The sequence below is a fragment of the Triticum urartu genome, chromosome 5A (assembly GCF_056163025.1).
Source record: "Triticum urartu cultivar PI428250 chromosome 5A, HENAU_Tu73, whole genome shotgun sequence".
NCBI lineage: Eukaryota > Viridiplantae > Streptophyta > Magnoliopsida > Poales > Poaceae > Triticum > Triticum urartu.
The window spans coordinates 263960184-263975192 of NC_141877.1; the positions used below are offsets into that span (position 1 = coordinate 263960184).

General features: G+C 54.3%; 1 protein-coding gene across 1 annotated transcript; it reads left to right on the forward strand.

Annotated features, from left to right (window-relative positions):
- The first annotated feature begins 8527 nt into the window (after positions 1 to 8527).
- Positions 8528 to 9052, forward strand: LOC147970995 (uncharacterized). Its single transcript, XM_087523771.1, has 2 exons — positions 8528 to 8884; positions 8954 to 9052. The coding sequence occupies exons 1-2, from the start codon at positions 8528 to 8530 to the stop codon at positions 9050 to 9052; spliced, it is 456 nt and encodes a 151-aa protein (XP_087379897.1).
- Positions 9053 to 15009: the final 5957 nt, after the last annotated feature.

Sequence of the window (15009 nt, forward strand, 5' to 3'; positions counted from 1 at the left end):
ACATGGAGTCGGTTACATAAGAAGGAATCTTCGGTCGCCAGGCTTGCCTTCCATGCCAAGTAGAGTCCAATTCGGACACGGTGCAATCTTCGGGCTTCATGTCTTCACAGACCATCAGTCCGGCCCATGGATAATAGGCCGAACGTCCGAGGACCCCTTAGTCCAGGACTCCCTCAGTAGCCCCTGAACCTGGCTTCAATGACGAGGAGTCCAACGCGCAGATTTTTCTTCGGCATTGCAAGGCGGGTTCCCTCCTTCCGAACTCCGGAACAGTCTTCGGGCGAAGTAAGTATATCCGGACCTGTGTGTAGACAGTATAATATCCCACGAGCTCAACTTGTTGATAATCGTTTATGGCATCACATCATGCCTGCCTGGTTGCTATTTCCAACCGTCAGCTAGCGAGCCGTCCCACGTCTCGGGGTGCGGTTTTACTGGCACGCCTCGTCAGGGTAGAGATTGTGTCCCTTTATTACGGGATTTTCATTAATGCAGGCATGGGTAACCTAACCGTCCCCTAGGTACAACTCCTTCCTGATAGGTAAGTTTAGAGACCCTGGGAGAGACGCCCAATATCTGGGGCGTTTTTATAGAGAGCCTGTCTCTTCTTCTTCCCTTATGCTTGCTCCTTCCTCAACCCCAGCCACCCCAAGTTCCAACCCTCGGGTTCCAGTCACCACCAGCCTTAGTCATGTCCTGATCCAACCGGCAGGGCCGGTAGTTGGGTTCTTCTATCACAGAGGAGGACATTGCGGAGCTTCGCGTAGCGAGGTACCTGACCTCGGAAATCTTTCATCGGCTTCCGGCGCAAGGGCAAGTCATACCGACCCCCAGATCTGGCGACTGGGTTGTATTTGTGTCTCACTTCCTTCACGGGCTAGGGTTTGCGCTTAACCCCTTCGTCCGGGGGCTCATGTTTTACTATGGGCTAGATTTTCACGATCAGACCTTGGACTCTATTCTCCTCATGTCGACATTTATCGTCACGTGTGAGGCCTTGCTCCGGACTCCTTCGCACTTCGGTTTGTGGCTCAAGACCTTTGATGTGAGGCCGTAGGTGGCAGAGGAGGAGCAGGTAGAGTGCGGCAGCGTCATAATAGGCAAACTGGCCGGCGCGGTTTGGCCCAAGGATCTTTCACCAAATCTTCAGACCTGTGGCAGCAGGGGTGGTTTTACGTCAACGAGCCACGGAGCTCCAAGTGGGCGGCTACACCTGCGTTCCGACCCGGCCCTCCAGTTCAGCTCGCTTCATGGGTCAATAAGGGATTGGACTGGGAATCCGTCAATGAAGTGCAGACTCTGCAAAGTCGCATCCGAAGCCTTATCGAGAAGGGCATAGATCTTGTGAACATCGTTCAAATAATGCTAGTCTGCTGGATCCTTCCATGTTAGTGGCGACCTCTTCGTATGTTGGAGTTTAACCCAGAAGGGCGGAGGACCCTACAGCACTTCTTCGGCACTACGCATGAAGGAATGTGGAAATTATATTTTAGGGAACAAGAACAATGGCGGGACACCACCGAAGACGTTGGCCTTGACTGCAATCATCCAGACACTTTGGTAAGTATTCGGTATCGGAGCACCTTCCATTCAGGTATCTCTTAACAATATATTGAATAATCCGCCCCTGTACAGGACTGGATAAAGAAAGTGGTGAGGATCTGGTGTTCGGTGCCTCTTACCGAAGGCCCTGCGACCGACCTGCTGACGAGGATGTTGGTTCCAACACCGTACCAGGTGGCCGCGTTCGGGGAAACCGAAGTCCTTTTGCCTAAGGGCAAGAGTGCAGAGGGGGTCCTCCAAGGCAAGAAGAGGGCCGCCTCCGAAGATCAGGAGAATAAACCTTCCAAGAGAGGAATAACTTCGTCGTCGAGCGGCATGGGCCGGGCAAGCGAGGCTGCCGTAGAGTTTGATGACGAGGACGAGCCTGGAGGCAGACCGTAAGCGAGGCTGGGGTACTTTGAATGCACCTCATTCTTTTCCTATTAGTGAAGTAATCATCCGGTATATGTTCATCCACGCAGGTTAACGCCTGGTGCTTCTCAATCATCCTCTTCTTTGGGAGATATTCTTCCGGAGATGATAGAGAGTGACACGCCTCCTCCGGCCGCATCGCCCAATAGGGGAGATGATACCGAGGTATCGTCCGGACGGGCTCCTCCTGATCGCCAAGTAGTACAGGAAGCGAAGGAGGTGTTACCCGAAGGCGGTGCCTCTGTCACTTGGGGTTCCGGGATCAAGACTGGCGTCTCTGAACCATATGGTTTATAGCCGGAGATGATTCTGGAGGCAAGTAAGCGGGTTCCTTCGCAGGAATGTCGTACTCTGGCGGCGGTGTCCGAAGACCGAGGAGCGCCGGACATGCTGACAGGCCTGCTACGACGGGCATCCATTTCAGAAGAGCACCGTACCTTGATGGCTACGGTGGTCAAGAAGGTTCTATCCACGAAGAGTGGATTGGACGAGGCCTTCACGGGCCTTCTGATAGGTTTTGAGGTTTGTGATGTAGTTTTCTCAATTGAATTTTATTGACGGAATGCACCTGTTGTATATGCAGTAGCCCCTGAGACTCGGATTGTCTTCAGAAGGAAGCGATCGGAGGATCAAAGAGATATGCTCAGGTATTAACCTTGGTTTAATTTGAAATACAGGCTGTTGCCCCTCCTGTGGCTGCCCAGAGTACGGAAGTGGTCGAACTACAACAAAAGCTGGATATTGCGGACGACGACATTGCATTGATCAACAGGCGTCTTGACGACTCGCAAGGTACGTATTTCGAGCATTCTTTACACGAGTGGGCTTGATGCAGGAAAGTGTTGTATATTAAATGTGCATACAATGCAGATGGTGCTGCCGTCGTGGAGGCTCTTCGGGCGGAGCTAGTCCGGGCCAAGGAGCGGGTCCGGCTTAGTGATGCTGCTGCTAAAGAGGCATCGGTTGAACTGAAGGCCGAACAAGTTGCGCGATGCTAGGGCGAGGAGAAGGAATCCACAATGACACTCGCTTTGGAGAACGCTGCTGGCCGCTGCAAATTTCTTAAAAAGGAGAATAAAGCCTTAGCAGCCGAATTGGACAAGGCCCGACAGGAGGCGAAAGAAGCGCGATCAGAGTACAGAGCACTTCGTGAGGAAGTTCGGCAGGCGAAAGAGATAGTGGCTGGAAAGCCCTTTCTGCTGTAGACTAAGTTCGGCGACCCGGATTATGCTCAGCTGAACCAAGTGTGGAGTTCTCTGGACGAGTATTTGGACTTGCCGAAGAGTTCTTCCAATGCAGCACGATATTACCAAGCGCGAGCTGGATATGCAACAGAGAAGCTTTTTTGTCACAGTTCAGTGCGTCTAAGCGCCCGCTGCTGCTTAATGAGTAGATGTCCCAATGGGCCGAACTTCATAGGGTATCTGGCACTGCCATGAAGGATGTTATAATCCGGCTGTGGCCAACCGAGCCTGCATCGAGTAGTTATTTCAGTTTGGTACAGAAGCTTGTTGACGTGGTGCCGCAAATCGACGCTGCGAAGCGATCGGCATGCATTGAAGTTGCACGGATGACCCTTACCCGACCCAAGACATTTTGTGTAAAGATGAAGGTCGTCGACGTTGCTACGAAGGGTCCGCCCGGGGGCAGGGACCGTTCAGAACCAGAGAGTTACTTTGAAGACGTCCTGGAGGCCGCCCGCTTGATATAGGGTCAATGTTCAAAAACATAATGTTCGAGTGAGGTGTATAATGATTGTAAAAGACAACTTTATAGTTAATCTATTTGTGTTTTGCTCGAAAGCTTGAATTCCTCCTGTGCGGTTGTTTGAATATAATCTGAAAGTTTTCCAGTCATCGGCTTCAGCCCCCTCATATGAAGTACGGGGGTGTTTGGAAAAGCATTTAATCACTCTTTATCCAACGTCTTGGTCCATGAAGGAGGTGATAATGCGGCGAACCAGGTAATCGGACTATAAGGTGTTAACACTTTCACTTAACCATAGGAGTTTTATGGTGGGGCTACGACATAGCCCCTGGTGTGTATGCGGCGTGTGGTGCCTTGCATATCTGATCTGAAAAAGATCCTTCGTGTTACACGGAGAATCACTAAGGATTCCAGCAAGTCGTCAAGTGGTTGACCAGCTCTCGCCATATCATGACAGTCAATTTTCGGCTTTCTCTACGGAGGTGCTCATCCGGTCTAGGCCAAGGCACAATCGCAGTAGTTCTCCCTTTACTACCCTAGCCGATAGGGCGGAACGTAGGGTAGCAAACACAGGAGCCGGGCAACCCAACTATTGACCCAAGACAATGATTCGGAGCTGGTGCATATAAGGCCAAACTTGCGATGCCGAAGTACGCTATAGAGCTGTTCGAACTTTTACTGGCAGCTCATCCATTCCCATGTCGAGCCCCTGGCAGGGTATGCCGAGGTGTATCTGCAGAGAAGCCGTTAAGGCCGTACTTAAAAGAGAATGGAAGATCAGTTCGGATGAGACTTACTGAGAACGGAGCGATGTGCCAATGATAAATTTGTATATATAATAATAATAATAATAATAATAATAATAATAAAGACCGCGGACCCGGCTATTTGATATGCACGGGGTCGGGATCAGAGGAAAGAGGGCATAGTACATGCTCGGAATACAGAGTGCGGTCCACAAAAAGTTATTTTTGGACCTCCCGTCGCACATCTGCGTCGCCCGTCCTCGGGGAGGGGAATCCTTAACGGAAGTAGCCCCTTAGGTGAGCGTATGGATCTGTACTCCTATAGAGTCAGTTGTAGATGTTGTCCGGCTGGTCACCTGTTGTTTATGGATGATACATAAAAATAAAGTAAGCAGATAGAAAATATTACGGGAATGCTTGCAGGGTATCCGTGTTATGCTTCCGCCGATGCCCATGGTATATTGAGTGCGTAGTGATGTGCGCGTGGTGCAAATTTTGCCAGTACAGTACATGGGTGGCAGAAGACAAGCTGCTATTCGCGTTCCCAAATTAGTCAAACGTCGGAGGGAAACTATTTCTGGCCCCTAGCGTTCTGCTAGCGAGCCGATTTGTCATCTTTATCGCCTGGTGGCCTCCTCCCCTTGTGATCAGCGTTAAGCTTGCCTGCCTGCTTGAAGACCCAACAGTTTCGGTTGGTATGATTAGTTGGCATATCAGGTTGACCGTGAATCTGACAAGGTCGGTCCGATATCCTATCGAGGGTGGATGGTCCATCCTGGTTTGCCTTTAGTGCCTTTTTCCGTTGACCGGGCTTCGGATTGTGAAATCCGGCGTTCACCGCTGTGTCGCGTATATTACTGCGACTGTTGTGTTCAGTTTGTCATGGCTTGCCATTGCCATCTCGGATTTTGGAGGTGCCCGGGTTGTTGGCGTCATTGCTTTTACAAGCTAGCCAGTTGTCTTCTCCCGCGCAGAAGCGGGTCATTAGAGCGGTAAGGGCTGCCATGGATTTGTGTCCACCCTGGCCGAGGTGCCGCGCTAGCCATTCGTCCCGGACGCTGTGTCTGAAGGCCGCAAGGGCTTCTGCGTCCGGACAGTCGACAATTTGGTTCTTTTTGACTAAGAACCTGGTCCAGACCTCCCTGGCTGACTCGCCGGGCTCCTGGACAATATGACTTAAGTCATCGGCGTATAATGGCCGGACATATGTTCCCTGGAAATTGCCTCAAAAGGCGTCTTCCAAATCTTCCCAGTTGCTAATGGAATTTTCTGGCAAACTGTTTAGCCAGTACCAAGCCGACCCTTTAAGCTTGATAGGTAGGTATTTAATGGTGTGGAGGTCGTCTCCACGGGCCATGTGAATATGAAGGAGGTAATCCTCGATCCATACTGCGGGATCTGTTGTTCCATCGTATGATTCGATGTTGATGGGTTTAAACCCGTCTGGGAATTCGTGCTCCATTACTTCGTCAGTGAAGTAGCGAGGGTGTTCGGCTCCTCTATGTTGGGCCACACTATGAAGCACCTCCGGCGGGTTCCGTTTATGGTGTACGGCCCGGGCATGGTCGGCTTTATAGCATCCGAATAGGCGACCGTCATCGTCGATCGGTATATATCTTCGTGATCTGTACGTCGATCGTGTACGTCCTGCTCTACCCTCAGTGTATTGGTTGATATCGTGGGTATTCCTCCGAGCTGTTTCGTTTTGACGGCCGGATGGGTTGGTATGGTGCTCTACTTGGGCTGCTGCTTTGACTAGACCGAACTATGGTCGGCCTGCCACATTATTCGATGGTGGTATGGGCTCCATCGCCCTGCCATCATATTGAGAGGGACACCTATTCTTTGGGTGGCTTTTGACTGGGCTGCTAAGGCCGTAATCTTCGGCGGCCAAGACCTCGGCCCATCTATCATTGAGCAAATCTTGGCTTTCTTGAAGCCGCAGCTGCATCTTTCTTAGGCTCCTTGTAGTGGCTATAAGCTGGCGTTTAAAGCGCTCCTGCTCGAGAGGTTCCTTGGGCATGATAAAGTCTTCATCGTCGAAGATCTCCTCTTCCTCGGAGGGTGGGAGATAATTGTTGTCCTCCGAGTCCCCATATGTGGTCTGTTCATCAGAGCTGTCCTACCCGCCTTCCTGTTCATCCTGCTCGGATTCTACCGCAACAGGGTCTTTGTTGTCCAATGTGTCGTCTTCTCTGGTGTTGACAGTGTTTTCTCTTGGGCGATGTGGCCTAGGGTGCCGGTTTCCGGGCTGTGTACCAGACGGTTTGTTCTCGACCGAATCCTTCTTGTCATCCTCAAGAGCGCCATGAGGTGTGTCTTTCATACACATGTCAAACCAGGAAGTGGTCTTCCCGTGTCGAACGGGTAATAAGCTCTGGCCTTGCCCCACATCGCCGTCCAAACCGTCGATGTCTTCGGGGCAGAGGTCGAGCGTGTTGCTTAGGTCTTCAATAGTGGCTAAGAAGTGGGCGGCGGGTGGGAAACAAAATTCTCCATCGTCCGAAGAAAGTTCGAACCGAACATAGTTCGACGACGGGTCGCTAGCCAGTGATAGGTTTTTTAGCGAGTTTAGTATGCTACCCATGAGCGAGTGTTGGAAGACATCTACGGCGCTGAACTTGAGGACCGATAACCGATCGAGTTCGGTATACGCGGGCTCGCAGGGTTCGAAGTTCGACATCGGGGGCGAGTCCGAGGTTTCGTTGATGCGGACACCGTATGTAGTGGAATCTGCGTGCAGCTCCAGCGCCGCGGAATCGGTAGCCCTCGTGATGGGGTCGAGCTTCCCGTCTTCAGGCGACTTGATATGCTCCGGATTTAAGGCCAGAGCTGTTACAGGAGCTATCTCCTGGATGCGACCCGATGACAGGTTTATGCCATGTTCATCGAGGCGATGGGGAGAGGTTGCCACAGTCTCATATCCGTTGAAGATCAAATCTCCACGGACGTCCGCAACGTAATTCAGGCTTCCGAATCTGACCTGATGGCTAGGGGCATAGCTGTCGATCTACTCCAGATGGCCAAGCGAGTTGGCCCGTAGTACGAAGCCGTCAAATACGAAGATCTGTCCGGGGAGGAAGGTTCCTCCTTGGACAGCATCATTATTTACAATACGAAGGGGCCATCAAGCCTTCTGCCGGCGGCACAATGGAACTCTCAATGAAAGCACCAATGTCGGTGTCAAAACCGGCGGATCTTGGGTAGGGGGTCCCAAACTGTGCGTCTAGGATCGATGGTAACAGGAGACAGGGGACACGATGTTTACCCAGGTTCGGGCCCTCTCTATGGAGGTAATACCCTACTTCCTGCTCGATTGATCTTGATGAATATGAGTATTAGAAGAGTTGATCTACCACGAGATCATAATGGCTAAACCCTAGAAGTCTAGCCTAAGAATATGGTAATGAGTATATGTGGTGTCCTTTCCGGACTATCCCCTTTGGTACATAAGAAGGAATCTTCGGTCGCCAGGCTTGCCTTCCACGCCAAGTAGAGTCCAATTCGGACACGGTGCAGTCTTCGGGCTTCATGTCTTCACAGCCCATCAGTCCGGCCCATGGATAACAGGCCGAACGTCCGAGGACCCCTTACTCCAGGACTCCCACAGCGCCCTCCCGTTCTTCAAGCTGATGAAGAAGAAGGGCCCATTCGAGTGGACTCCGGAGGTTGACATGGCGTTTCAAGAACTCAAGATATACCTAACCAGCCCACCGGTGATGGTGGCGCCTCGTCCTCTCAAGCCCCTGGTGCTTTACCTGGCCGCCACACCTCATTCTGCTAGCGCAGCGCTGGTGGCCGTCCGGGAAGAGCGCCAGGCTAAGAGCCTACCGCACGGCACTACACATTCGGTCGGGACAGTGCGGCACCAAGACGGCGCCCCTGAGGCCACAGCGGCGCCAGCAGATGACCAAGCTTCACAAAACGGCGTTCCTGAGGATGTGGTGGCCCCAGTGGGCAACAAAGCTCCTGAGGTGCCCCAGCCTCAGGAGGCGCCTAGGACTTAGGGGATCTTGGACTCCACCAACACTTTCGCCCTCGTCGAGCACCCGGTGTACTTCGTCAGCATAATATTGCGAGACGCACGGGCCCGCTATCCCATGTCGCAGAAGCTTCTGCTCGCGCTCCTCGTGGCCTTGCGCAAGTTACGCCACTACTTTCAAGGCCACCCCATCAAGGTTGTCTCGGCTTACCCGTTGGAGAGGGTACTCCGAAGCCCCAACACAACGGGGAGGGTAGATGAGTGGAACATCAAACTGCAGGCCTTCCAGCTGGAGTTCAGCACCACCAGGGTCATCAAGGGAGCCGCGCTTGCCGACTTCATGGTGGAATGGACTGATGCTCCAGGGCCCGAAGCAGGCGAGGATCAGTCTGTCTCGCCAGGGAGCGAAGCACCAGATGGCTGGGTCATGTACTTCGACGGTGCCTTCGCGCGCCAGGGCGCGAGGGCTGGAGCTGTACTCATCTCGCCCACCCAGGACAAGCTCTACTACACTGTGCAGCTCTGCTTCCAGTGGGGCGAGAAGGTCTCCAACAACATCATGGAATACGAAGGGTTGATAGCTGGCCTTAAGACTGCGGCGGCCCTGGGGGTGAAGCGCCTCATCATCAAGGGCGACTCCTAGCTCCTCGTCAACTTATCCAACAAGGTCTACGAGCCGAAGGACGAGCACATGGAGGCGTACCTCGCGGAGGTGCGCAAAATGGAGAAGCAATTCTTGGGCCTACAACTATAGCATGTGCCCCGTGGCACAAACAAGGAAGCCGATTATATCGCCAAGAGGGCATCAGTCCCAGGAGCCCGGCATCTTCGAGCCTTCAGCAACCCCTCCGGCCTTGGAGCCTGCCTCAGGAGGAGCTCCCCCTGCCACCAACCTCAGGAGCTCCCGCCTGCGGCCTGACCTCAAGAGCGCGCCTACTCCTCGCGCTTAAACCCCATGAGGAGTGATGGGCTGAGGAATTCAAGGCATACCTGCTGCAAGGGGCTCTGCCGGACAAGGAGGAGGACGCAGAGTGTGTAGCTCGGCAGGCTACAGCCCACTACATCCAGGACAGTGAGCTATACCGAAAACGACCGAATGATGTTTCCTTGCGATGCATCTCCAGGGGGCAGGGACATGATCTGTTAGCCGACATACATGGTGGAGACTGCGGGCATCACTCGTCGTCGTCACCTTGGTGGGCAAGGCATTCCGCAACAGAATTTATTGGCCCACGACACTCAACTATGCAGCCGAGCTGGTGAAATCCTACGAGGCCTGCCAGTTCCATGCCAAGCAAATCCACCAGCCTGCCCAGGGCCTCCAGACCATCCCACTCTTGTGGACGTTTGCGGTCTAGGGGTTGGATATCCTGGGTCCATTCCCTCGAGCACCTGGGGGCTACCGCTACCTCTACGTCGCCATCCACAAGTTCACCAAGTGGGCGGAGGTGAAAGTCGTCCACACCATCCCAGCCGGCTCCGCAGTTAAGTTCACCAAGGGCCTCGTGAGTCGGTTTGGAGTCCCTAATCGCATCATCACCGACAATGGCTCACAGTTCACTAGCAATCTCTTCAAAAAAAATTGTGCTAATCTTGGAACGCAGATATGCTACGCCTCATTGGCACACCCCAGGAGCAACGGCCAAGCCGAGCGCGCCAACGCCGAGGTCTTGAGAGGCCTCAAGACAAGGACCTTCAGGAAGAAGCTCGAGGCCTGTGGCAGGGGCTGGCACGACGAGCTCAAGTCCGTGCTATGGTCCATCCGCACCACCGCCACCAAGCCAATAGGCGAGACCCTGTTCTTCCTCGTCTACGGAGCCGAAGCGGTTCTCCCTCGTGAGGTCAAGCATCGCTCCGTGCGGGTCTTGGCATTTGACGAGGCATGTCAGGACACCATGCGAGGGATGGACCTCGTGTTGGGGGAGGAACGCCGCCACCAAGCCTCGCTCCGTTCAGCAAGGTACTAGTAGGCGTTGCGGCGGAATAACTGCCGCAACGTTCGCTCTAGGACGCTCGAGGTGGGCGATCTCGTCCTGAGGCGGGTGCTCTCCAAGGAAGGGATGCATAAGCTCTCACCCATGCGGGAGGGCCCATTTAGGATTGCCCACGTCTCCAGGCCTGGCGCCGTGCGCCTGGAGATGCAGGACGGGATCCCCATCCAGAACGCCTGGAACATCCAGCACCTCCAGAAGTTCTACCCATGAAGCAAGGCCCAGTGCCTGTGAAGGTCTCCGCTCGTGACACTCTCACGTAATAATGAGTGGGGCTGTACACACCCCAAAGTCTCCGGAGTGCCGCCCTCAGGCCTCTGGGGCTCCCTCCCATGTCCTAGTGGCAGCACTTAGCTCCGCGCTGGTGAGAAGACTAGACTAGGTGCCGGACACGGCTGTTCATTTGCTTTCCGTAGCTGGTTGCAACTTTTTTATGAAATTTGGAGTTCTGGCATTTCTTTTGATTGCTTGGTTGAGCCCCCCTCTTTTTTCCACTTATTCGTTCGCTTCTTTGTTTTGCGACAGGGAGGATGACAGTTGCCCGACACTCTCCCCCGTGCGCCCCACGCGGGGATTGGGCAGGTGTGTGTGTGCGTTGGGCTAGCCTAAACCACAGACAGACCTCGCCAAAGCCTTGTCGCCCCAGGGCTTCGGCTCCCCTGATCTCCGTGAGGTACCCTCCTCAGTCTGTGCCCCACGGGTACCGCGATGCGGTGCACTAAGCCATGATTAGCCCATGCCTGAGGGGTCGCGTAAGGAGGTGTAAGGCACCCGACAGATGACATAACAAACCATGCAGCTTTGGGACGCCTCCCTAGGTCAGTGGCTCCCGAGTCGGCAACAAGTAGGCCTCACTAGATGCCGGGAGGCGCGCCATCCTGAGATGGGAAACTACCCCGAGCGTATCAAGCTAAGTCACCCCCTTCTTTTTTGCATCTATGCAAAGCACGAACAACGTCGCAGCAATAAACATAGCATAGAAGCATAGAGATCACAGTTCATTACACGCCCCAGCGGGGCCATCTACCTTTTTCAAAACGTAGGAAGAAAGGAAAGGTCAAACAAAAGCGGCCCGCATGGCCGCGGCAGCTGACGAGGCGCGGCTCCGAGGGCCTCCCGACTCAGCTCAATCTGCGTCCCTTTCGCGCTTCACTGCCGCACGGCGGCGGGACGACCCATCTCCGTCGTCGAAGCGGGCCCGGCGACGAGGCGGCTGGTCGTAGCCGCCGCTGCTAGTGCTCTCGCTGGCGGAGAAGCTGCTGTCGTTGGGCGAGCCGTGGCCGTCGCCAAGGGCAAGCTTGCCCTCAACCTCATCAAGGCTGTCGCCTAGACCAAGCTCACCATCGACACCACTATCTTTGGGGCAGCACCCTGCGTGGCGACCATCTTCCCCAAACACCCTCACGAAGAGGGTCGCGGCACCATCATACTTGAAGTGGAGGGTACACCTCTTGCTCAGGCCGCATGCTTGGGCAAACATCTGCCAGCCGCGGGCTAGGGCCACGTTGCCCGCGGCGGAGACCTCCACCGCGACCCAGGAGGCCTTGCTGCAGCAACCGTTGGCCTGCAGCCAAAGGTCGTTGAGACCCCGGGCCGGCAGCTCGCCGGCAAAGGAGCGTGGAAGTTGGAGCCAGGTGCCGGACGGACTCTCCGGCCACAGACGAACTCTGGGAGCACCTCTGCCAAGTGGAAGCGCGGCTGAGGAGGCCGAGTGACCACGACACGCCTCCCCTCGGCGTAGGGGCTGCTCTGCCTAGAGCGGCCCTCGCCATGGGAGGAGACGTCGTTGCGGCCGCCGAGGACAATGCCAGTTCCCGAAGGAGTGCGACCGCGCCCCCAAGGAGCCATGGCAAGGGTCATGGCATGCTTACGGGGATGGCCCCGCCCCCTCTTGGGCGGTGGCGATCCGGGCCCCTCCTGGCTAGCCTTCCCCTTCTCCGCCGCCGAGAACCTCTTCGTGGGCGCCATGGGACTACAACGAGACGGTGAGGCAACGAGGAAGAAAAAGGAGCAGTCAGCGAGGAAGCAGAGATGAGCGAGGGGGCTCTACCCCCCCTCATTTATAGCCAGAAGGAGGCCAACTGCCGGCCTCCATGATCGCTGGTAATGATGGTTTCCTTCTGCATGCAGCAGGATCTCGTCAAGTCGAACGGTTGCCGAGGCGGTGTGGGGAAGCGGAGACACCCACGTCCCATCGATCGCCACGCGTCAATCAAGGTCGCAGGCGGTTGGGCCCCGCGGCGGTCCGCACTTGCCCCTTGGCTTCGCCTCGAAGCCAAGTCCAAGCGCGCCTTGGGCCTGGGGGCTACTGTCGGCGTCCTGGGAACGGGGGTAGCCAGACTTGCCTGCCTGCGGCCCAGAGCGTGGCTCCACCTACGGCCTGGTATGGCCCATCTTCGGCAGCAACAACTCAAGACCCTCACGAGGGGCCAAGCCTCGCAAGGCGGATGACACCAAGACCTCCCTGGGGGCAGCGTCACTAGGCTGGCTCCTGAGGAGCGGAGATATCTATGCAAGGGGGACCTCGCGAGGTTCACGTGACGTGAGCCATGATGACCAAGGCCAGGCGAGCGCCAGCGGGCGCAGTGTACTAGTTTCCTCTTTGGTGCTAAGGAGGCAAGCGCAGGCGCAGGGTCCCGAGGCATCAGGCAAAGGTTTCCTTATCGGTGCAACAAGATCAAGACCAGCAGGACAGAGGTCATCGCGGAGCCCACAGCAGCATCACCACCAGAGCCTTTGGCAGGCGAAGACCACCTTTTGTCAATATAGCTTGTACTAGTTGTCCCCCTTCAAACTTGGCCATTGTGGGATCCCTTCCCGCCTAACATTTGGGAAGAGGACCAAGGCCACTATAAATAGGACCTAGCCACCACCGTTGGAGGGGGGCGGATCGGATCCATTCCACTTGAACGAGCTTACCAGTTCATCTAGCTCACGAACACCTCACCTCCCGAGGTTGTTCATCCATTGTACTAGTTCATTCTCAGCCCCTCGAAGCAATCCACCCACAAACTGGAGTAGGGTATTACACCGCAAGGTGGACCGAACCAGTATAAACCCTCCTGTCTCTTATTCTTTTGGTCCGACGAGCTAGGCCGTGGAACCATTGAGCGAGCGAGTGAGGAAGAGAGTGTTCTTCGTGCGCACCCTAGAGTTCGAACCTCACAAGGGTTTGCTGGAACCCGTAATCCGATAATATAGGTTTGGTTGTCGTGCCAATATATATACTCCCTCCATGTAGGTTGGGTCTCGTACTTAAAGTTGAAGTCAAAAGGGACTAATAAACCAGGACATAGGTAGTAAACCAGGACAAAGACAGTGATACTAGATATAATTAACGCCAAGTAAGAGCAAGGGATCACACATGTCATTTACGATTGGAATAAAAATGCCATACACTAACACATTAAGGCCGCGAGGCGATGTAGTGCTGGTTACATGAGGCAAGAAGAAAGATGCATCCATCGACGACCTCCTCCTCCTCGACTCAGGGCGCCGACCCACCAAACGGAGGCTAAGTAGCAGCGGCTTTAATGGCCAGGTCAACGTGCTTCTGAACAATGGCGTCCGAAGATTCCAGCCGATGGAAGAAGGCCTACGTCTTTTTGTCCTCGTTGGCCTTGTAGTGGCCTATGTAGACGATTTCCTCGTAGACGTGGATGTGCAGGTCGATGGTTTCTTGCATGGCTAGGTGTTGCGCGGCGAGCGCGGCCTCGAGGTGAACATTCTTCATCACGTCCTCTAGCAACTGCAGGGCCACCAGTGCTTTAAAGAGTTCATCACCTTGGAGGCCGATGAGGGTGGTAGGCAACGAGGAGCCTGGGCGCATGGGCTAGAGGAGTACGGCAAGGTCGTTTGCACGCTTCTTGCGGCCATGAACTTGCGGATGGAACAGACCATCATCTCGCCCATGCGAGAGGCGAAGCCGGCGTTGACAAGGGCTATGACGCTGATGGTCGCCAGCACCGTCTAGAAACGTTGCACGATGCGAGGCCGCGGGCCACCATCTTGGATGATCTCGCACGGCCGACTGTCGCTCGCGTCCATCGACGCCATGGGTGCATGTGGCTTCTGGTCACTTGGTCTTAGTCTTGGATTGGAATGAGAAGTGTTGCACAAAGACTAGGAGTAGATGGATTAGAGTGGTGGGTGCCTTTATATGAGAGTCCAAATTGTGTTGCATTCACATCATGTTCGCTCCATTCTGCTTCTCCAATTACTTCCCTCCGCATGCTAATTGAATGAGGAGGCATCATTGACTGTTCAACATTTCGAGAACTGCTACCCTCTCCCTCGTTGGCATTCAAGCCGTATCAATGTAAATGCATGTCAAAAAGAGACTAGTCAGTAGTACTACTCAATATTGTGCACCGCGACCAAGACAAAGAGGAAAGCAAGAGAACTTAATATTTACTCCCTCCATTCCTAAATATTTACGATGTAGATTCACTCATTTTGCTCCATATGTACTCATTTATGGTGTAGTCACTTGTTCAAATATCTAAAAAGACAAATATTTAGGAACAGAGGGAGTATTTGCTAATTAATATCATTGCATGCAATGAACTGACCGCTGCATGCCGTGCTAGGTACGTCTCAAGGCATTAAA

Excerpts from the sequence above, each read along its gene's own strand:
- LOC147970995 (XM_087523771.1), top strand. The coding sequence starts at position 8,528 with ATGTCGCAGAAGCTTCTGCTCGCGCTCCTCGTGGCCTTGCGCAAGTTA. Across the intron at positions 8,885-8,953 it reads AGGGCGCGAGGGCTGGAGCT|GTCTCCAACAACATCATGGA; the intron begins GTACTCATCTCG and ends TGGGGCGAGAAG.